The sequence below is a fragment of the Hemitrygon akajei genome, chromosome 10 (assembly GCF_048418815.1).
Source record: "Hemitrygon akajei chromosome 10, sHemAka1.3, whole genome shotgun sequence".
Taxonomy (NCBI): domain Eukaryota; kingdom Metazoa; phylum Chordata; class Chondrichthyes; order Myliobatiformes; family Dasyatidae; genus Hemitrygon; species Hemitrygon akajei.
The window spans coordinates 67,165,259-67,188,602 of record NC_133133.1 but is presented as its reverse complement, the minus strand read 5'-3'; the positions used below and the strand labels follow the sequence as shown (position 1 = coordinate 67,188,602).

General features: G+C 37.1%; 1 protein-coding gene across 4 annotated transcripts in view; it reads right to left on the bottom strand.

Moving 5' to 3' along the window:
• The window catches only part of diaph2 (diaphanous-related formin 2), a 601,287-nt gene that overhangs the window by 91,655 nt on the left and 486,288 nt on the right, over nt 1-23,344 (bottom strand). For 3 of the 4 annotated variants that reach the window (XM_073058409.1, XM_073058410.1, XM_073058411.1), the window contains 2 exons: nt 6,457-6,552; nt 5,200-5,247 (listed from right to left, as the gene is read on the bottom strand). In XM_073058409.1, the coding sequence (XP_072914510.1) occupies nt 5,200-5,247; nt 6,457-6,552 (144 nt within the window). The remainder of the gene's footprint in view (nt 1-5,199; nt 5,248-6,456; nt 6,553-23,344) is intronic. The other variant, XM_073058412.1, reaches the window with a different exon arrangement.

The following is a 23,344-nucleotide window of genomic DNA, read 5'->3' as shown; positions in this document are numbered from 1 at the left end:
ATCCAACATATCATTCTCTGCAACTTCCACCATCTTTAATGGGATCCAACCACCAAATACACTTTTTCCTCTCTTCCCCTCTCCTCTTTCCACAGGGATCACTCTCTCTGTGACTTTCTTGTCAGCTCATCCCTCCCCACCAATCCCCCTCCAGGGATTTACACCCGTAACCATACTAAGTGTTAAACCTGCTCCAACACTTCCACTGTTACCACCATTCAGGGCCCAAACAGTCCTTCCAAAATGAGATAGCATTTTATTAGGTTCATTTATTGTATCCTGTGTTCTCAGAGTGGCTACATCTACATCTGTGAGACCCACTGCATTGCTTCCTTGGGCACCTTTGCTGTTAACTCAGCTGCTTGAACCAAAGGAGATAACTTTATTCAACTTAACTTGCTTCATCATAGAAATTTTCCTACAACCCATGGATTCACTTTAAGGGTTCTTCATTGCATCTTCTTGATACTTATTATTATTTCTTTCTTTTTGTATTTGCTTCTTGTTGTCTTTTGCACACTGGTTGAATGCCCAAATTGGTGCAATCTTCCAATTATTCTATTATGGATTTATTGAGTATACCCACAAGAAAATGAATCCAGGGCTGTATATTGTGACATATACTTATGCATGTTGAACTTTAATACCATTTTCCATTCTCACATTCATATGTCCACAGCCTCCTCAACTGCCATATTGAGGCCAGATGAAGATTAGAGGAGCATCAGCTCAGGTCCTATCTTGGCAGACTGCAACTTGACGGCATTAACATCTACTTCTCAAATATATGGTAACCACTCCCCTCTATTCACCCTATTGCCCTTGTTCTTCTATATGCCTCTGGCTCCTTTACCCTTTTTTCCCCTCTTCTCTGCTGTCATGACCTGCCTATCACCTACATCTTTCTCCCTCTAGTTACTGACCACCTTTCCTTTATTCCATGTTCTATTGCCCTCTCCTATCAGATTCCTTCTTCTTCAACCCTTTGCCTATTCAACCTATCTATCTCCCAGCCTCTCACATCATTTCTACCTTTTGTCCTCCCCTATGTTGCCCCCTCACCAGGATTTACTTATCACCAGCTAGTTTATGCTCCTCCCACTCTCCTCAGACTTTTATTCTGGCTTCTGCACTCTTTCTTTCCAAGACCCTGTTGATTTTCCTTACTAGAAGCTGCCTGACCAGCTGAGCTCCTCCAGCATTGTCTGCATGCTGCTCCAGATTTCCAGCATCTGCATTCTCTCATGCCTGTACAACGCTTGACAGTCTGTGTTGCCTCTTGGCTCTGCGGTTCTGTTCACCCATATATATAATGACATGCTCTCCGTTACTGTTTTTGGTCTTGTGCTGAACTCAGATTACTCCTTTACCCCTGTGCATGCCCCTACAAAGAGCTAATGGCAGACCAAACACACTACCATCACTGCAATTTGTCACTGCTTAATTAGTTTCTGCTCTTCCTAGTGTCTACTTCTGCATACCTACCCACCATTGTTGCTCCTATTTTTTGTTTCGCTTACTTCATGAGAGATTTTTAGCTTGTCATGTTTCTCATCACTCAGCTGTGTAAACAATTGCAACATTTCAGGCTATTTCATCCAGAATCCATGAAAATCCTTACCGTCAAAATTTCTATCAATGGATATCCAGCTCATTTGAACAAACCCATTCTTTCCCCAAAATGGAACTGACTGGTCCAGATGTAACCCGAAGTGCCCACTAATGAGCAAAATAAGGAGAGTAAACTTTGCTTGATAGCACCGTCAAAAACACCCTCATTTTGTTGATGTCTGAGAGTAGACTGATTGGGTAATAATGTGCTGGATTGGATTTGTTTTGGCTTATAAACACAGGGCACACCTGGGAAATTCTGTTGGGAGCAAAGATTTTATAACTCTCTTGCAGATCTTCTTTGAAGATTTGCTCAATATGGAGGATTGCAGATTTATCAAAGAGAAACTTCTTCTTCATGTGCCTTGCATGTTACACGCTTGGGCGATCATGGCTCTCCACATTGAACGATTCCTCGCAGCATCAATGATATCTTGCACATTTAGATCTGTTAGTTCTTTCACAGTGTCCATATATTTTCTTTGTCTTCCTCTTCCGCGTTTCCCAGGCATACGGCCTTGTAATGTAAGACATTCTATTTCTCCCATTCTGATGACATGGCCCAAGAAATTAAGTTTCCTCTCATTCAATGTTCTCATTAAAGATCTTTTGGTATGGGCACGTTGGAGTACCGTCTCATTAGTTACCCTATATCTATGATATTTTCAGCATTCTTCTAAGAAACCACATTTCTGTTGCTTCTAAGTTTTTTGGAGTTCTGGTTCCATGTTTCAGAAGCATACAGCAAGATTGACCAAATGTAACATTTTAGTAGCCTAAGCCTTGTTGTCATAGAAATGTGTCTGTTGGTAAAAATGGGTTTCATTTTTTGGAAGCTGGTTTTGATGATGGCAATTCTTTTTATTTCTACTTTACTTCTAGCATTTTGTGACATAAAGCTACCAAGGTAATTAAAACTGGTCTTTTGTTCAATCTCTTGGTTACCGATGTACAATTGGCATTTGGGAGTATCCTGCTGTTTTGATATTACCATACATCTGTGTTTTTTTTTACAGCTGATGGTTAGACCAAAATCTGCACTTGTTTGTACTACTTTGTTTGGGAGGACTTGTAGGTCTTCTGCAGCACTTGCTATTAGGGTGGTATCGTCTGCATATCTTATATTGTTGATGTTAACACCTCCAATTTTTATCCCATCTAGGTCTTCTATTTCTCTGAGAATCATTTCAATATTGATAATAAATAATTCTGATGAGGCATCGCATCCCTGTCTCACTCCTCTTTGAATTTTAATGCAACTGCTTATATTATCATCAATTTTTACCGCCGCCATTTGATTCCAATATAAATTTTGAAGCAGTTGTTGGTCCCTTCAGTCAATGTTTAGTTTAGCGAGAATTTGAAATAATTTCTCATGTTGCACTTTGTCGAATGCTTTAGTGAAATCAATAAAACATAAAAAGACATCATTTTGATATTCAATTGCCCTTTCTGAAAGCATTTGTAGTCTGAACATTGCATTCCTAGTTCCTTTATCCTCAATAAACCCAAATTGCAGTTTAGAAGTTTATGGCCTTAACTTGTTTTTAATTCGACTCAGAACAATTCTCAACAAAATCTTTATTATGTGACTCATAAGACTGATTGTTCTATAATTTTCGTAGTCAATAGTTCCAGGAATTTTTGTCAGAGTTATAAATACTGATTTCAAGAGATCATCAGGCAATACACCAGACTCAAATATGCCATTAAACAGTTCAAATAGAATACCTATGCCCGTATCTTCTAAGGCTTGTATCATTCCCACTGAAATTTCATCAGGTCCAGTGGCTTTACCATGTTTCATGCTTTTCATTGCTTTAGTTATTTCCTCTTTGGTAATAGGTGGGCCAGAATTAGGGTGCTTAATTTCTAGGGGTTCTCCTCTATTATCTTCAAAAAGCTGCTCTATATACTGAATCCACCTCTCACTTACTTTATCAGGGTCTGTTAGTCTGGATCCGTCTGCTGATCTTCTGCATCCTGTAGAGGAGGTTTTCTTAATTCCAGTAATTTCCTTAATTTTCTTGTGCATTCCTTTGCTGGTGTTAATATGGCCTTCTACTTCATTGCATTTTTGATTCAGCCATTCTTCTTTTGCAATATTGCACAACTGTCTGGTCTGTCTGTCTAGCTCTCTGTATTGTACTTCATTATTTTTCACTAACCTTCTTTGTTCCATCAGATCTAGAATTTCTTGGGTTATCTACCCTTTGTTGGTGTGTTGGAAACATTGAGCAGTAATCAGGAAGACAGTTCCTTGACAACATTCAGCCCTACCTAATGAGCACCCTGTGGTCTAAAGTTGTTACTGAGGATGCCTTGGGATACAATGTGTCACTATCTTCGGTTGGTCATTCTTGCCAGTAGGGATAGGACATACTTGGGGCTTGCCATTGAAGAGAGTAGCCAAAATATGATAATGTCAAGTGTTGTTTCACCAATTTGCAGATTAGCTATGCTAATTCACACACTAGTTCCCAAATCCTTGTGAAAAGCTCTTTGCAAGGTTGACTGCACTACAAGTGGCTTTGCTTTGTCCAAGTCAAACAGAAAAATAACAAAAACATAACATGAACAACTCATTACTGTTCTTATCTCCATGGTTACTGCAACTACCTCAGTGCATTGAGATGTAGCTGAAATTCTGCCATTTGGTCTTGGTACTTCACATAATCTTGATATATTGATATATTTCAAGATAATTTCATTATACTGGAGCTCTGTTTCACCAGACTTCCTTTACTGATATCAGTATTGATTTTGCAATGGCCAATTTTTCTTTTCACAAGAGCCGTAAACTGTACTTATATGCCATACATATTAAGTCAATGAATTGCAGCTGATTTCCAGACAGCCAGTGCAATCAATTCAAATTAGGTATTAAAATGTGAAACTTCTGAAAAAGGTAAAGCTTGTTTTATTACGCCAAAAATACCTACAAAGTATCTGCAACTGTTAATGATGCTGCAAATAGATATAGAAACTTAATCAAGAAGCAGAAATATATTTAATTGGCCTATGAAAATACGCCTGAGGTCTTGGAGAACTATGCTGCAACTTAATGCTATATGGGTCATGATACCTAAGAAAATGGTTCAAAAAATGGAATTGAAAGAAGTTAATATTCCATTGCAACATTCTAAGAGACAAACCTATTAAAATAATAATAACACACACATCTTTAAAGCTGTTATTTCCTGTGGCAAAAACACTGATACGATATAACATTGTGGATAAATTTCTCAAGTACAAGGTACAGGAAAAGGCCAAAATCCATTGGAAAAGTTTGGACTAAGTGCAATACTTGACATTTTGAGTTTAATGCCGAAGCACTGTTAAGAGCAGCTGCTGGGTGTGAAATTAATACAGCAGAGCTAGGAGATCTGAGAAAGAGATTTCTTCAGAACTAGCATTAAGGGAAAACTTGCCATCATCATATTGTCCCCAATAAGACTTTTGCCTCAGGCACAAAATAAAGGTTGCAGCCAATTATCCATCTAGAGCATTTTAAGGAGCTTTAAGCTGAACTGGAAAGTGAGATAGATGGAAGGAAAGTAGAAGCACTTTAATTTTATTTTCCTTTACCATTTTCAACAGGCCATCGGGATGTTGGACTAGCTGGACCTTGTTCACCTGCAACAACCAGGAAGCAAGCTATCAAAAAATGACTCTAATTAAGTGACAGCTGCATTTACATTGAAGGAAGCCTCTACAGTGTAAAAACTGCTAGATAATAAATTAACACTTTTAGTCATGATGATCTGTTAAGCAACTGTGGACTCAGAGAACCAACCATATGCTAATGACTCAACTTTTCTTAATAAAATAACAATGGATAAGCACATCTTAATACATGAGGTAAGCATTGTGTACATCCACCCCCACTCCCCAACATTGCTTTCTTAATTTTCTCAATGGCACAATTCAAGTATTTTGCTCGATCATTAATTAAAAATATTTATAATTTTAAGTTTGCACTTCTCATTACTGAAACTGCTGTAAGCTTCAATGCATGCACTGGACTGCCACGTTTTCATTTGCAGTATTGACCTAATTGCACTGGATACTCACAGGGCCAGACCACACAGAAACAGGCCCTTTAGGCCAGTGTTTCCATGTTGACCATCAAATACCCATTTACATTAAATCTATTTTATAGTCTCCAATTTCTCATCATTGTTCCCTAGATTCTACTACTTACCTATAGATTGGTGGTAATTTAAAGTGGTTGATTAACCTACCAATGTGGTACGTGCGAGCAAACTCCAGCAGCTGGGGAAAACCCAGGATATTACAGGAAGAACCTGTAAACTCCACAAAGCTATGAAGCAGCAGTTCTATTAACTGTGCTATCCATTTCCAGCATTCCAGTCAGATTAGACACTAATAACTATTAAAATGTTTGTACACATTTTATCCATATATTCTGCTCTCACATTTAAAAGTCTCCACGTAAAAGTAATAACATTATAGGCTCAAAGTGCTATCAGGGTGAATTCTGTAAAGTTTTAAATCTTCCTTTTTACCTTGAATTAAATATCAAAGAGTATCATGCTTTGTACTTTTTCAATCAACTGACCTGCCAGTAACTTTGATAAAGCTTGTATCAGAATCAAAGTAGCTAATCTGATTTTTGATTGCATGAAGAAAATAGACATTAATTTTTTGTGCCATTCTGAGATACATTTAGGTGCATAATTAATATTTGAAAAGGGTATAATCCCTTTGGTAAGTAATATTTTTATATAATCTTAAAGATTTATTATGTCGGTAGCAATAAGAATGCATTTTGCGTCAGACTTTCCTTCCCTCATTGTACATCACTCAGCGTTTGTCACTTACCAAGATTCCTTGGTGTACGTTTCCTGCGATCCCTGAAAGCTTCACCTGACTGCAAGGCTTCCAGCAGGCTGTCCATCACTCCTGTTTCATTACCCTCTGCAGAAGTAAAAGAAGAAAATGATCTTTATAAACTCTATCACTGTACTTGTTATGAATACTTCATTCTATACACCCTCAAATCCAAAGAATGAGCATCATTGCTTAAGTCCAATATTACTTAATGCTATGTCAAATCATAATATTAGACGAATAGGATGTAAATGTTTGCACTTGTGAATCAGTACTGTATTTTCTGCATTAAAAAATTGATGTGTCAGAAAATTAATTGTGCACCTTAGCTCATATGTGGCAAAAAGCATAATGAGATGTGTGGACATTATGGCTTCCCAAGAATTTCAGCTGCTGCACTTGATGTTATTTTCTCCAAGATCTATGCCTCCTGCATCTTCTTCACCATATACCCCTACCCAGTCTTCCATCAGTATTGAGAGGAAAGACAAAAAGGGCATTGGAAGAAGCTTGTTTAACAAGTAGTATCAGCACATATTGTATAAGATGGGTGATCCATACAAAATACTTCTTCTATGTGGGATTCAAAGGAGCTGCTAAAGAATCTAGAAGGAGCCCACTCAGCCTATCACACCTAAAAACTTCTCAGTTCCTGGTCCACTGCCCTTCAGGTTGTGCTTCTTCAATTTCTCATCCACATACAATTCAGCTGTCGTAGAAACAGCAAACAATTCAAATTCTCAGCAAATAAGATAGCGAGTTCCGCACCTCACTAATGTTTTTCAATCACTAAGTTTTTGTTATTCAACTTCCCTCACATTCTTCTACCATATCCAAAATCTATGATCCTTTGTTATAGATCCCTCTGTTGAGGGAAATGTTTCTTTCTGTGTACTTTTCCAATACTTCTCAGAATCTGATGTATTTCAATTAAACCTCTACACAGTCCCCTTAGATCCCAGTGGAAACAAGCCCATAATAGATTCTCTCTACTCGTATCTGTAAGTCACCTGCTCTAGCAACACTTCCATAAATCTCTTCCCTCTCTTCTACTTTTGTATCTGTACTGTTCCTTCAGGGAATTCTTCAATTCAACTTCAGTTCTTCAATCCAGTTATGTACCTATCATGTACTTCTTTGACCTGTCACCATACCCAAATATATTATCTCACACTTCTCCAGACTGAGTGTGATTTTTGCCATTTTTGTGCCCACTTTCTTTCTCACTATGAAGCACATTTTTGGTTTTACTACTAACAGCATGTCTTTGCTGACAACTGGAAAGTGCAAAGTAATACACATTGATACACCAATTCTAATATGTACTAAGATCAGGCATTTGGCTGGCAATGGCCCTGGTGCTTCAAGGGAAGCCTTTGACACCAAACAATTTCAGAAAATTCTTCAGATCTTGAAGACCAAAGCAACACTTACAAAATGCTAGAGCATATCAGCAGGTCAGATAGCATCTATGTTTCGGGCTGAGACCTTCTTTAGGACTGGAAAGGAAGGGGGATGACACCAGAATAAAAAAAGGTTGGGGGGGGGAGGGGAAGGAGGATAGGTGAAGTCAAGAGGGTAGGAAAGGTACAGGGCTGCAGAGAAAGAAATCTGATAGGAAAGAATGGACCATAGAAGAAAGGGAAGGAGGAGGGGATCCAAACAGAGGTGATAGGCAGGTGAGAAGAGGTAAGAGACCAGAGTGGGGATAGAAGAAGAGGGGAGGGGGAGGGAATTTTTTTTTACTGGAAGGAGAAGCTCATATTTATACCATCAGATTGAGGGTACCCAGATGGAATACAAGCGGTTGCTCCTCCACCCTGAGGGAGGCCTCATCATGGCATAAGAGGAGGCCATGGACTGACATGTCAGAAAGGGAACTGGAATTAAAATGTTTGGCCACTGGGAAGTTCTGCTATTGGCGGATGGAGTGGAGGTCCCTCAATTTACAATGGGACTCACCAATGTAGAGGCCAAATAGTAGTTACTTTCTGAAATACAGAACTTCGTATTTTTGATGTGCATTTTTAGATAGGTAAGATACTTTGTTGACTCCAAAGCAAGTTACAGTGTCACAGTAGCATTACAAGTGCACAGATATAAATATTAGAAGTAGAAAAAATAAAAAAATAAATTACCACAGAGAGTCTAACAGGAGAGAGGCATCACTTCCCCGGCTATAGATTGTCTCAGTATAAAGCTTAATGGCCAAGGGTAAGCACGACCTCAGACAGTGCTCTTTGGAGCAGTGCAGTTGTCTTGGTCTATAACTAAACTAAAAGTGCTCCTCTGTTTAGCTAAGGTGGCATGCAGAGGGTGAAAAACATTTACTGTTTCCAAGCTGCTACATCAGTCATGTAAATTTAGTAAGTTTCAACAATTTCTCTATTAGTTTTGAATATTAAAAATACATTGTTTTCCAGCTATCCTGTTTAAATTTGTACCAGTATCTAGTACCAATCTACAGAATAGTACTTATGTATAAATACTTATCAAATGCAATATGTTTATTAATCTAAGAGTTGAAAGTAATGTTGTGAAGTTTCATTTTAAACTGCTAAATTAACGCGGATCAAAACATTAAGAAAAATTATCTTATAATTCTGTCAGCTCAATGAGGATGCAAGGTAAGGATACTTGAAATATTTTACTTGAAAACTACAATTTAAAAATTCTTACGTTTGCTAACTTAAGAGCACAGGAAAGAAGGATCTCGCAAAGATAAAAAGAAAATCAATGATCTTTCAACTATAATCATTATTCTGCTCTTTTCTTCTTGTTTTAATTAGTTCAATGAATAAACTCTCCCATCAATTTGCATCAATTCTATTGAAAGGTTCCATGTGAATTGCTCCCTCACATTTTCAGACATTAAGATATTACCCTACTCCAGCATTTTAATGTGCTTTGTACATGAACAGTGCAATTGTTTGACAAATGACACAGTAAAGGCATGTGTGAACAAATCATTAAATGGCAGGGTAGGTAGAGAAAATGTTTAATTGTGTATAAACAGAAGGTTCTACAAATGTTAGGAATCCAGAGCAACACACACAAAATGCTGGAGGAACTCAGCAGTTATGAAAACGAATAAATTGTCAACTTTTTAGGCTGACCTCCAAGAGGACCACAGGGTTTGGAGGCTCAAAAAAGTAACAATTGGTAATTAATGTCTTTTATTGTAAATAAGAGCAGACAAGCCAGCTACTAGGCTCAGGTTACTCAGGTCAGACAAAGGCTACACTATTCATAAATCTGCATGTTCTATCTTACTAAAGAACACCTCACAAATAACTTCTTGGTTGGAAATTATATTTAGTTCAGCAGATTATCAGAAGCATCATTGTGCCCTCTTAAAGCATTTTGATACTGGTATTCCTGAGCATAACAAGTTCACAAGCTAGCTCACAAAATGGAGTTTACAAAACAGCTTCATGATACAGCAGCTTTTATTTCTTCAACACCACAGAACGAACAAAGACAATTGGTTTGTCTACTTCCACCAGCGTTGCTTCATTCCTCTTCAGTGATTTGTAGATTTTAGTTCATTCTGGCCAACAGCCTGATTTGAGCTTTATTAATGGAAGACAGAGTATATAATCAGGGAGCTCATGTTGAATCTTCATAAGAAGATTATGCTGTAAGTGTAGTATTGTTTCAGTTTTGGTCACCTGATTATAGGAATAAAGTGACACCTGAGAGATTTCAGAAATCAAATGTTTTCTGGGATGAGGACATACAATTACCAGAATAGATTAAATAGCCTTTGAATGTTTGAGGATAAGGAGACTGTGGAATGATATTTAAAAAGTAGATAAAATTATGAGTGGTCTGTGCAGAGTGAATTGTGGGAGACTTTTTTTTGGTGGAATCAAGTAGATGTGATTGTATAAAAATAAAGGGAAAGAAAATTAAGAACAAAGAGGAAAAACAATTTAAGGCAGTATAATTAGAATGTGGAACACCTTGTCTGTGGATATGAAGGATGCACTGTGGTCTTCAAAAGTGAAAGAAGTTTGCAGAACAGCAGATAATGGGCAGGGGGTAGTCCTGAAGAAGGGTCTAGGCCCAATATGTCAACTGTGTATTCATTTTCATAGATGCTGCCTGACCTGCTGAGTTCCTCCAGTATTTTGTGTGTCTTGCTTTGGATTTCCAGCATCTGCAGACTTACACAAGTTTACAGAAATAGTGAGTTGGTCTGGTGAAGAGATGATCAGATAGCCAAACAATGATATGTTTTAATTAATCCATGGTTCTATGAAAATCATTTATAATGAACAGTTGATCTACCATGGAGAGCATTCTGACAGACTGCATCACTGTCTGGCATGGAAGGGCTACTACACAGGACCAAAAGAAGCTGCAGAAGCTTGTAAATCTAGTCAGCTCCATTTTGGGCACTAGCCTACAAAGTACCCAGGACATCTTTAGGGAGTGGTGTCTCAGAAAGGCAGCATCCATTATTAAGGACCTTCAGCACCCAGGGTATGCCCTTTTCTCACTGTTACCATCAGGTAGGAGGTACAGAAGCCTGAAGGCACACACTCAGTGATTCAGGAACAGCTTCTTCCCCTCTGCCAACTGATTCCTAAATGGACATTGAATCTTTGGATACTACCTCACTTTTTCTGTTTTTACATGTTTTTAAAATCTATTTATTATTTTTTAATTTTATTTATTATTATTATTATTTGTTTTTTTTCTCTGCTAGATTATGTATTGCATTGAACTGCTGCTGCCAAGTTAACAAATTTCATGTCACATGCCAGTGATAATAAACCCGATTGCGATTCTGAAAAGTTTGCTTTGGAAAATTGGAAACAATGCAAAAAAAAAAGTATTCCATACATTACACTAAATATTTCAATTTTAAATTTTTGTTCACTTCAGCAGTGTTTGCTCATTTATTTTTAGTAAAATCTGTTATGTAAAATCTGGTTGGTAATGAAATAATAATATCCATGTATTCAAAGTCATCTCTTACTCTTACTGTTTGTTTCCTCTGTATCAACAACCCCTTCCCACCACATTATTCACTTCTTTGAGTAGTATATCCTATTACATATCCACATACAAAAGTGTTGGTCTGGGATTGAAAGACAACATTCAAGTTTGGAAAACTGTTGTAAAGTAAAATACACAGTTGGTATTGTTAAAATTGGTGTTTCATGTGTAAAAAATCTATATTTTCTTGTTTTTCTCCCCTGAGGTTATCAGTTAAACTGAAATATTAAGTCCTATGTGAACTCAACATAATTTTCACAGGTCAGCAATGCCTCAAACAGTTAAAAATCTTTGTAGCAAGTACCATAGCCACAGCAGAAGTTTATCACAACATTAAAGCTCATGTAAAGGAAGTGTGTAAGACTATTACTAACCCTCACACCCTTCATCCCAAAATATCTAACTTTAGTACTTGTTGAAAATAATATTTTACTGCTCCACTTGCACTAATATATTTGTATATTAAATTTTTATGAATATGAAACTAATTGAAATACAATGTAACAAATATTGTGCCAAATTTTTGTGCAAGCACTTGATATTATGTGCAAATCATTCTCCATGAGGAAGAGAACTGCAAATGTTTTATAAGTTGCTGGATACTTTGCAAAGCTCTACATTTAACCTTGCAGTTCATTGAGATCCACTCTTCACTGTATTAACATGCAGCCCTGAATTTTACTGAATGTAAAATCATCATCCTGCCACCAGGATGCACAACTATCCTTCGTTTACTTTGTGACTATCTGAATACAAAAGAAACCTGCAGGTTAAAATTTACAAGGCACTGCTCAGCATAAAGGTACTTTATGGACAAACTAGCTTGTATAGGTGGATCAAACCAATTGCCTGCAGTTTACATGCAAAACTATTCTGAACTAAACAATAAGAGAAAATGCCCAACTAAGAAGTCATGCCATAAAATGCCCTGATTTTGAAAAAAACAGGCCATTATTTCATTTTCTGTATCCTGTAAATAAAGTTTGTGGCTAAACCGAATATCCAAACAAGAACAATGTGAAGGTCAAGGTGACGTTCTTGTCCTTTCCCTTCAAGACAAATGCACATGTTGTTCTCATTTGCCAGATGATCAAAGAGTTATGAATGCTGGGGCCTTTTGGTGCAAATAATTGAAAAAGGAGGAATGTGTGTGCAGTAAACTTTTCAGATGGTTTTCCCAAATTGAGGAATAGTTCAAAGTACATTTATTATCAAAGTATGTGTATATTATACATTGTACAACCTTGAGATCTGTCTCCTAAGACAGCCACGAAACAAAGAAACCCAAAAGACACCATAAGAAAACCTTCTACCAGAGAAGGTACAGAGAGAAAAAAACACATCATGCAAACAATAAACGAGCAAATAGTATTCTGAACTGAAGTCCACAGATGGTCTGCCCAGATTCTTAGTTCAGCACAGAGCAGAGCAGCGAAGCCGAACCAGCCTGTCCCTCAACTCAGGCCCAAACACAATCATAGGTACTGTAACTGAATCCAAATAAATAGTTTGACCCTTAATACTTGAAAACCAAAACCAAAGAGGTGACTGTTACTACCTTAAAATGCTGACTAGGGCACAGAGATGTACAAATTCTAGCTGACTTTTGTGCAGAAGCTACATGATTGACAATCACCTAAAGTAAACTGAAGTAATAATCTACTTCAGTTACACTTGTCAGATTAACAACAGTGAATTTCAAAACATGTTTAGTACCCAAGAAGTATTCTGCATTTTAATGTTAGAACTGACAGTAACATTAATAAACACATAATTCTATAGATGCTGGAAATCCAGGACAACACACAGAAAATGCTGGAGAAACTCAGCAGGTCAGGCAGCATCAATAGAAAAGGAATAAATAGTTGAAGTCAAAACTTCGACTATTTATCCCATTCCATGGATGCTTCCTGACCTACCGATTTCTTCCTCATTTTGTGCATGCCGCCCAGTGATATTAATTCTCACTTTCCCAAAGCTACTGGTTATTTGACAAAGTGACCATGGGTTGAGTGTGGTGTAATTCTGGGGACCAAGGCTGCAGCACAGTCCATGATTCAGCTCTGGTTATACTGTTGTGTGGCTGTGAGATTTGGACTAGCTATTGCCACACATTCTGAAATATGACAACATAAATCTTCACTCTCTTTGAAAAACAGAACTTTTAGTGCAGCCAGACAGGACTGCACACATTGCTACTCTTGAGATGAGTAACGTCAGATGTTTCAAAGTGATGTTTATTTCAGCAGAGCTTTGCCGGAATGACCGAAAGATATGTAAACATGGTTCATGCATTCCAAGATTTTACTTGACAACTACACAAGAACAGTGGTACAAGGACATAATCAGAAATAAATCAAGGGCCTGCAGCATACACTGTAGCACGTGGGAAATAACTGCAAGGAACAGAGGTATATGACGATCAAGCTAAAAACTACAGACACAAATTTTCATAGATCGTTGACTATAAATTATCAAAGAAATAAGGAATTAGTGTAAGGTCTGTATTGTCTGTGAACATTCTAAGCCACAAATGTGATATGTTCTGCTGCACTCCTGGTTTGGCCTTCCATAACACAATAGGGACTGCACAGGAAAGAGATCTGTCTTGTTGCATATTCCAACACATGACAAAACTGAAAACAAGCAAAAATGCATAAAGAATGGATCAGGATTAATATTTCTGATCCTTTATTTTCAAAGTATTAATCTCAGCTTCAACATGTGGGGCAAGGAAAACAATAAAATTAAATTAGCGCATTTCCTTTTTTTAAGGAAAAAAGATTATCTTCTAAATTCTTACTGAATATAAAGTATGGATGTAAAGCCCTGCTGTTGAAAGGAACTGGATGTTCTACAAACACCATTAATGTAATCCAATGTGAAATGCCATTATGCTTCATTTTATTTTTAAATGCTTTTCATCAGGAGATAGTGTAATTTTTTAATGAGATTTCCAACCATAGCATACAACTGATATTCAGACTTGATGGCCCTGGAAGTCTGCTTTCTTTTTATTTCACTGTACAATGCATCTATGTGAATATTGCAAAGATTGTTTAATTAACTGATAATGAATGAGAAGATGTGCATGACTGGTAATAATCACAGTAAGAACTAGTTTAGACAAAGTCTTCACTTCAGATTACTGAAAACAAAGACTGTGATTTCGTGGTCAAAATGAAAGCCAAAGTATTGGTGTACACTACACCACAAAATTTGCAGCAACGATTTTCACATAGGCATAGCTTGACGCTAAAATCCTAAAGTCTTTGTTAGTCATCCAGCTCACCTTCACAGGCATGTATCTTCAGCGTTCACCAACAAAATCAAGAGAAACCAATTGAACTTAAATGAATTAATGTACTTACAAAAGTAGCTCTACCATAGAATATCCAGTAAATCTTGTGCTTAATTATGTGAGGCATAAGCCATAATAACTATTTATATACATCTGCCCCTTATAAACTAGTTTTTATAGATATGGATGATAATTTCCTTCAAAGAATCATACAAAATGTAGGATTTTATTTAACCACTTCATGGCAATTAATTATGAGAGTATTTCAATCTTTATTAAGTAGTCTGTATTATGTTTATAAAATTATTAAATATGGCTTCCTGTTAGGCTGGCTGTGAGAACTCATTATAATGATTGTCTGCTCAGCAAGCTTGATGCATCACAGCTGCTAACAGACAGCTGACAGCTGCAGACACCGGTGTAAAGGGATTGCTACTCCATGTAAATCCCTTGTTTAGAATTGCAAAGGGAAGTCCAATCTATAGAAATCCTATTTTCAGGTATCCGCCAAAGAAAGGCCACAATATGGAAAACACTGTGTCAGGCATCATCAGAGTATATTTCATGTAGTCGAAATAACAAGAGGTAAACCTTTGTTGTCATATGCATGCTTGGCAGCAAGGTGGTTTACCAAATAAAAATGCTGCAACGCAATGAAGGATTAAGTACAATTCTGACATCTATGCACACCTGTCTTATATAGAGAAACATTTAACCTATGGCAGTTTAGTAATTATGCTTAGCCTACATTATAATAAAACAAAGACACCATATTTAAATATTCCTGTGTAAAATTAGTTAAATGCTCATTGAAACATAAATAACCGTAATATATATTTAACACGTTCTTGACTTTTGAGTCTACATACCGGTAGTTAAGAATTCCTTTCTCATGGTTTCCACTGCAAATCATTGGCAGAGTTATCCAGGTAAAAGAGTTTACAAGTTTCTCAACAAAGGCTGATGCATTTTCTTGTATTCTATTATTTATTCCTCAGATTCAATTTCTAAGCAACCAACATTCTGTTAACACTGGTCAGGCTTCACTTGGAGTGCTGTACAGTTCTGGTTGCAGCATTACAGGCAGAATGTGGTAACATTAGCAAGGATGCAAGAGAGACTCACCAGGATATTACCCGGAATATTTATTCATCAGATTCAATTTCAATGGAACCAACACTCTGTTAATGGTTAACTGTTCATACAAACTCTTACTATTTTATGGTATAACTTTGTGCTTCTTTGTAAACTTTTATAGTTATCATTTGCAGTTTTTTTTTACATTGCGTCCAATTTTCTGCCACCTATCTTTATATAATTGCATTCAAGTTTTTTTTATTGCTTTCTTTCCCATTGAAATGCATTCTATGTGTTCTGAAAGATCTCCTTTAAGGTTTGTTACACTATCTCAATTAACCAGTCCCTTCACATCATTTGCTAGTTCAGCTGACTTTCATGCTCTTTCTTATTTTGCCCTCATGTAAAATACTATCCTGGGCTCATTCTTCTGTTAAACCTAATTGAAAATTCTAAAACACTCCCAATGCTCAGTCTTCTTCAGTTTTCGGGCAATTTTAATTTTCCTTGGAGTAAACGGTACATATTACGGCTATATGTTGTTTCTGGGAAGAATAATCCATGACATGGTGATGACACACACACAAAGTGTTGGAGGAACTCATTTACTCATTGATGGTCTATTCACTTCCATTGATGCTGCCTGACCTACTGAGTTCCTCCAGCATTTTGTGTGTGTTGCTCTGGATTTCTAACATCTGCAGAATCTCTTGTGTTCAAGACATGCTGAAGATATTTAAGTCTACCTTATTAATACTATATGGTTTGAACATCTCAGACTGAATAAATCAGATTGCCTATGTGGCATTGTCATTGATGAGCATGAACTTTTAATGGTAACCAATTGGTAGATCAGAGTACCAGAAAATAAAAATGGGAGCATGTCAGAAGTGTTATACTCTCATTTTTTATTCTCTTACACAATTTTTAGTATTAAATCTAAGAAAAATTAAAATTGCCTGAAAATTGAACAAGACTGAGAATTGGGAGTGTTTTAGAATTCAAACATAATGAAGAAATTGATAAAAGAGAAAAAGGAATATGAGAGTTAACTAATGAAAAACAAAAAAAAACAAATACAGGAGTTTCTAATAGCTACTTTGAAAAGGCCAGGAAAGCAAATATGGGATCTTATAGGCAGATGGGAGAATTTATAATGGGGAAGGAGGAAATGCCAGAGGATTTAAACAAAGACAAAGTGTTTGCCTTCAAGGAAGAAGGCACAAACAAACCCTTCGAGAAATAGCACAAAAAGAGATCCTGTGCAAATTGGTGTTGTAAGAAAACAGTAATATTGAAAAAATACCACTAGAGAAGTTAATGAGCCTGAAAGCCAAAGGACCTAGATCATTATCCAGAGTTTTGAAAGTGGTTGCCACAGAGATAGTGGATGCTCAAGCTATTATCTTGCCAAATACTGTAGGTTCTGAATGATTCCCGTAGATTGGATGGTAGCAAATGTGATGCCACATTGTTCAAAAAAACATGAACTGCAAGCCTGGTGGTCTCACATTGACAGTTGGGAAAATGCTGCAATTTATAATGAGAATGTGATATCAAGATGTTTGGATCATACAGCAAAACCAACATGGATCTATGAAAAATAAATTATGCTTGACTTAATCAATGGGTGCTCTTTGGGGTCTGGATGTGGGTAATAGTTGATGTGGTGTAGCTGGATTTATTTTTTTTAAAATCCCACCAGCAGGCTGATGGACAAAATTCAAACACATGAAATTGGCAGTGATATACTAGTTTGGATTATTTACACCTAAAAGAAGTTGGCCGTCTTTAAGGAACAACAGGGGTTGGCATCTAGCCTCAACTACTTACAATTTATATCACATTTTCCAGTTTGCTGCTGATGAGAATCATTGGGATTATGAGTAGGAATAAGGATGCAAAAAATACTTAAAAAGAAACACACACAAGCTGAGCACAACAATGCTACAATTTAGAAAAACCTGAATCATTCACGAGTAAAACAAAAATAATCATATCTTTTAAACGACGAGAGACCAGAAGATGGTGGTATTCCAAAGCAGCCTGGGTGCCATTGTGCAGAATTCATTTAAAGCTAACATGCAAATGCAGCGAGTAGGAAGATAAAGCATGCTGACCTTCATGACCAGAAGTATGAGAGTAAGAAAGTCTTACCATCACTTTACAGACCCCTTAGTGAGCCTTACTTAGAATGCCATATACAGTTTTGGTACTTGAACTAAAAGTGAGAATCTAGACTGGTCCATGTGATGACAGGTCCATCATATAAACAGAAATCAAGTAATCTAGGCCTCTTTTCTCTAGATATCAGAAGAATGAAATATGACCTCATTCAATAACACAGAATTCTTATGGGGTAAAGTTTTCTCCTGACGAAGGAAACTAGAACCAGGCATCACGGTCTCAAAGTAGGAGGCTGATCACTTTAAACAAAAATGAAAACAAATTTCAAAGCATGGAAGAATCTTTGGAATTCTCTACTCTGTATGGCGAGGAGGCCGAGTCACAGATTGCATTCGGAAGTGAGACGTGGATTTCAGGATAATAGCAGTATCAAAGGATATGTACACAGGGCAGGAGAAAGATATTTCTATAGAAGGTTAGCCATAACCTTGTTAAATGAATGAGGGGCGAATTCTCTTGCTATATTGAATATTCTTACATAATTTGTACAGAAATAGAAGCAAAGGAGTGGCTTTTCCATTGAAATTAAAGGGAAGTAACTTTCTTTTGGAGAAGTTCAGGAAGAGCTAGCTTTTCCTTAGCAAATAAATGCATAGCAAATTACTTATTGAAAAATGCAGCATAATGTGAAATATTGTAAAGTCCGAATTATTTGGCATTCTTAAATTCATCTTCATAGCAAGAAAGAATCACCTGATATGATGACCCAATTTAACCAGGTTTACACTCCTGCTGCACATGAAAACTTGCTCCAGCCTTGTAGCCATTTCATTTCAAAATCTGACACTTAAATGACACAAGTAATTTACTGTAATATTAGAGTTCACTGACAAGTTTTACCTTCAGGTGCCAGTTACAAAATTATGAAACAAATGAACACATCAAAATTCAAATCCCCAGTGCTCTACAGTTGCATCTGACATGCCTAGACTAAAACTGAAACTAGACTCATCAATCCAGTACACTAATGTGGAGAGAGAACAGGGCTTTAAATGATTATTTTCAATTATATGCAATATGATAAATCATTATTACTTTCTGAGATAAAAGAACAAGCTGATTATGATGAGGTTTGTATGCTCAAATGAAGCAAATAAATTTCTACATATATCCCACAGGAATTCAGAAGAAACAATTACAAAGCTAACATGAAAGCAACACACCTCTGCACATGTGCAACAAGATGCCAATGTTTAAGAGATAAGTATACATTACACCATCAATCATTTCATAAGTCCATAAAACAGAGGAACAGAATTAGGTCATTCGATCCATTAAGTCTGCTCTACCATTTTATCATTGCTGATTTATGACCTCTCTTAAACCTATTCTCCTGCATTCTGCCTGTAACCTTTGACACCCTTAATAATCAAGAATCTAGCAAACTCTAATTTAAATATAACACCTATGTCAGGATGCCGTTCATCGATTATAGCTCAGTATTTAATACCATCATTCCTACAATCCTGATTGAGAAGTTACAGAAACTGAGCCTCTGTACTTCCCTCTGCAATTGTATCCTCAACTTCCTAACCGGAAGACCACAGTCTATGCGGATTGGTGATAACATATCCTCCTCACTGAAGATCAACACTGGCGTACCTCAGGGGTGTGCGCTAAGCCCACTGCTCTACTCTCTATACACCCATGACTGTGTGGCTAAGCATAGCTCAAATACCATCAATAAAGTTGCTGACGATACAACCATTATCAGTAGAATCTCAGGTGGTGGTGAGAGGGTGTACAGGAGTGAGATATGCCAACCAGTGGAATGGTGTTGCAACAACAACCTGGCACTCAACGTCAATATGACAAAAGAGCTGATTATGGACTTCAGGAAGGGTAAGACGAAGGAGCACATAACAATCCTCATAGAGAGATCAGAAGTGGAGAGAGTGACCAGCTTCAATTTCCTTGGAGTCAAGATCTCTGAGAATCTAACCTAGTCCCAACATATTGATGTACCGGTAGTTATATCGATGTAGCAAGGCAGCGGCTATACTTTATTAGGAGTTTGAAGAGACTTGGCATGTCCACAAATACACTCATAAACTTCTATAGCTATACTGTGGACAGCATTCTGACAGGCTGCATCACTGTCTGGTATGGAGGGACCAAAAGAAGCTGCAGAGGGTTGTAAATTTAGTCAGCTCCCATGTCGGGTACTAGCCTACAAATTAGCCAGGACATCTTCAAGAGATGTTTCAAGAGTGTCTCAGAAAGGCAGCTTCCATTATTAAGGACCTCTAGTACCCAGAGTATGCCCTTTTCTCACTGTTACCATCAGGTAGGAAGTACTGAAGGCTGAAAGCACCTCCTCAGCGATTTAGGAACAGCTTCTTCTCCTCTGCCATCTTATTGCTAAATGGACATTGAAGCTTTGAACACTACCTCATTTTTTAAAAAATATACAGTATTTCTGTTTTTGCACATTTTAAAAAATCTATTCAATATACATAATTGATTTACTTATTTATTATTATTTTTCTCTACTATATTTTGTATTGCATTGAACTGCTGCTGCGAAGTTAACAAATTTCATGTCACATGCTGGTGATAATAAACTTGATTCTGATTCTGAATCTCCTATGGCAATGAATTCCACAGATTATCCACCCTAAAACATCCTAAGAATATGCCCTCTGGTCCTAAACTCCCCCACTATTGGAATTTCAATATATGGTAAAATAAACGTTTTGGAACTAAGAGGCAAACTGGAGCTTCTAACAGCCATCACTACCAACATGTTAGCAGAAAGCATGTATTGGTAAGACACCATCTCCTTTCATTTCAAAAAGAACTCAAACATGCTCTACGTGAAAATGATTTCTTGTTATTTTTCTTGCTACATAGACTCCAGATACTTTATGTCTGGAGAAAAAAAAAGACAATAATGATCTGAAAAATAATTCTTAGAAGAGTGTCTATATTTTCAGATTATGTCACATAAATCACTCATGAAGTAATCCAAAATTTCACTTCTCTCCATCATGTGCATGCAGGTGTAACTCTGTATATTGAGAAAAGTACTCACATTGTTTTAAATGATTTATACATATTGCACTTCACTACATAAATGTTTATTTTGCTATAAGATTTATTTCTGTTGAAATGCAACTTAAGTGAAAAAATATTGCAAAAATCAAATGGTTATTGGAAAAGAAAGTTTACTAATTAAATAGATTCAATCAGATGAAAATATAATTGGAGGAAAATAAGTTGTTTCACCACAGTTACAACTAAAGACTTGGATTAATTTGAACTACAAATAAATGATATTTTTAGTGAAGCTTTAAAACAGTGTTTGAATATTACCTGTTTGGATACATAATGGAGCATGTTTAGGGGGAGCCCAAAACTGCTGATTGCTGCTCACCAATTTAACAGTCAATAGCGCAAAGCCCAATTATGTGCCTGAAAACAATGAAAAGCCATTCCTTTATCAGCACTGCCATTTCAGGTTGGGTTGAGGTCAAACTATAGTGGCTACTGATGGGACAAAAGGAAAGGATTGAATTCGGAAATTCACCACTGGGTATCAGTCATAAGGTTACTGCAAGGGATGAGTTAAAAGGTTGGGTCAGGTGATCCACTGGCAGAGAAGGGTGGGAAATTGTATCACGTGTTGGGCTGTACTTTGGTAGTTCAGAGGTCAAGTTAAAAGTTGGTGCTAGGGATGAGTAGAACTGGGAGGACAGCAGAATGGGTGGTTAACTGGTGATTGAGGTGAGGCAACAGTGGTACATGTGGGGAGTTGATTGGTCAGGTTATCTAGGCATGTGGGGATGGAGGCTGATAACAATGCAAGAATGTGACGGGGAAGGGTTAGGTGAAACTTACAAACTGGAGTCCAAAGTAATAGCTGCCACTATAGACTCCATAGCCAGCCAGGTCTCTCTAAATACAGGAGCTGTGACTGCCTATTTCTGCATGTGGTCTGTGTAATGACTGACATTTGAGAGTGGGTTGGAGATCACTGGACATGCCAAGCTTCCTATCTGTAATAGTGGGTCAGATGCAAGAATGTGGAAAAATGCAGCAAACTTTGAAGCAGTAAGTTCACTATTTTCTTTTACAATTGATTACTCACTGAAATTGAACTGCAAAAAGGAGGTGCATTACTGGGCAAGTGTTAATTGTTTCATAACATAGCACGCAAAACTGTTTACAAATCAGAACATCCTCAACCATACCATTTTGCAAGCTTTATATGGGAGACAGATAATCATTCCAAACACCATGGCTAATTTTCTCATTACAATTAAACTGTGAATACTATAGAGAATTGTGAAGGGAAAAAAGGATTTAGTGTTCATTGGTTTGAGCTCTGTCTTGTCTGTTTACATGGAGCCACCCTCAGGCAATCTGCATTAAAACACTCAGTGGTTCTGTTTTAGTCAGCTTTCTTTTCATGCTGCAAAGTCACTCAGCACTGCACATCCTGGTTTCAAACACTGAAATACTGAAACTATATTCCAGAAGATTAACAATAGACATTTAGGTTGCCCTTCTACTATAGAGAAAACAATGAAGGCACTTCAGAGGCAAAACCAATGATCATATAATAAACAATTTGGTCAGATGTTTAAATGGAGAGAAAAAAAAGTTTGCAATTTTTGGGGGTACATGGAATTACCTTCATTTGTCTACCTGCACTTCTCTTTCTCCATATCCATAACATTATATTCTGCATTGTTTTATTTTCCTTTTGTGTATTACCTAAATGTACTTATGTATGGAATGATCCACCTGGATGACATGCAAACAAAAGCATCTCATTACATGTAACAAAAATAAACCGAATATCAAAAATTTTTTTTAGAGATACATCACAGAATTGGCTCTTCCAGCCCAACAAGCTCCACCAGCCAGCAACCCACCTATTAAACCCTAGGCTGATCACAGGACAAGTTACAATGACCAATTAACCTATGAACTGGTACATCTTTGGAGTGTGGGAGGGAACCAGAGCACGTGGATGAAACCCACATGGTCAAGGGGAGAACAGACACTCTTAACAGACGGCGTTGGAATTGAACTTTGAACTCTGAAGTCCCAAGCTGTAATAGCCTCTCCAAAAGATCAAAATGCAATGGAGAATGCACTAGAAGTCAAATATGAGTTGCCTTTTATGATTTTCTTTAGCTCATCAATAATTCTCTCGAACAAGTTTAAGTCCTGGGGATATATTGTCTACTTTAAAGGACAAGATTGATGCAGATTGCAGATCAATGTTATCTTTGAGGGGTACACAGTGAATGAAAGGAACATACCTTGAAGTATCAAGGCTGCTGACTGGGAAGGAAT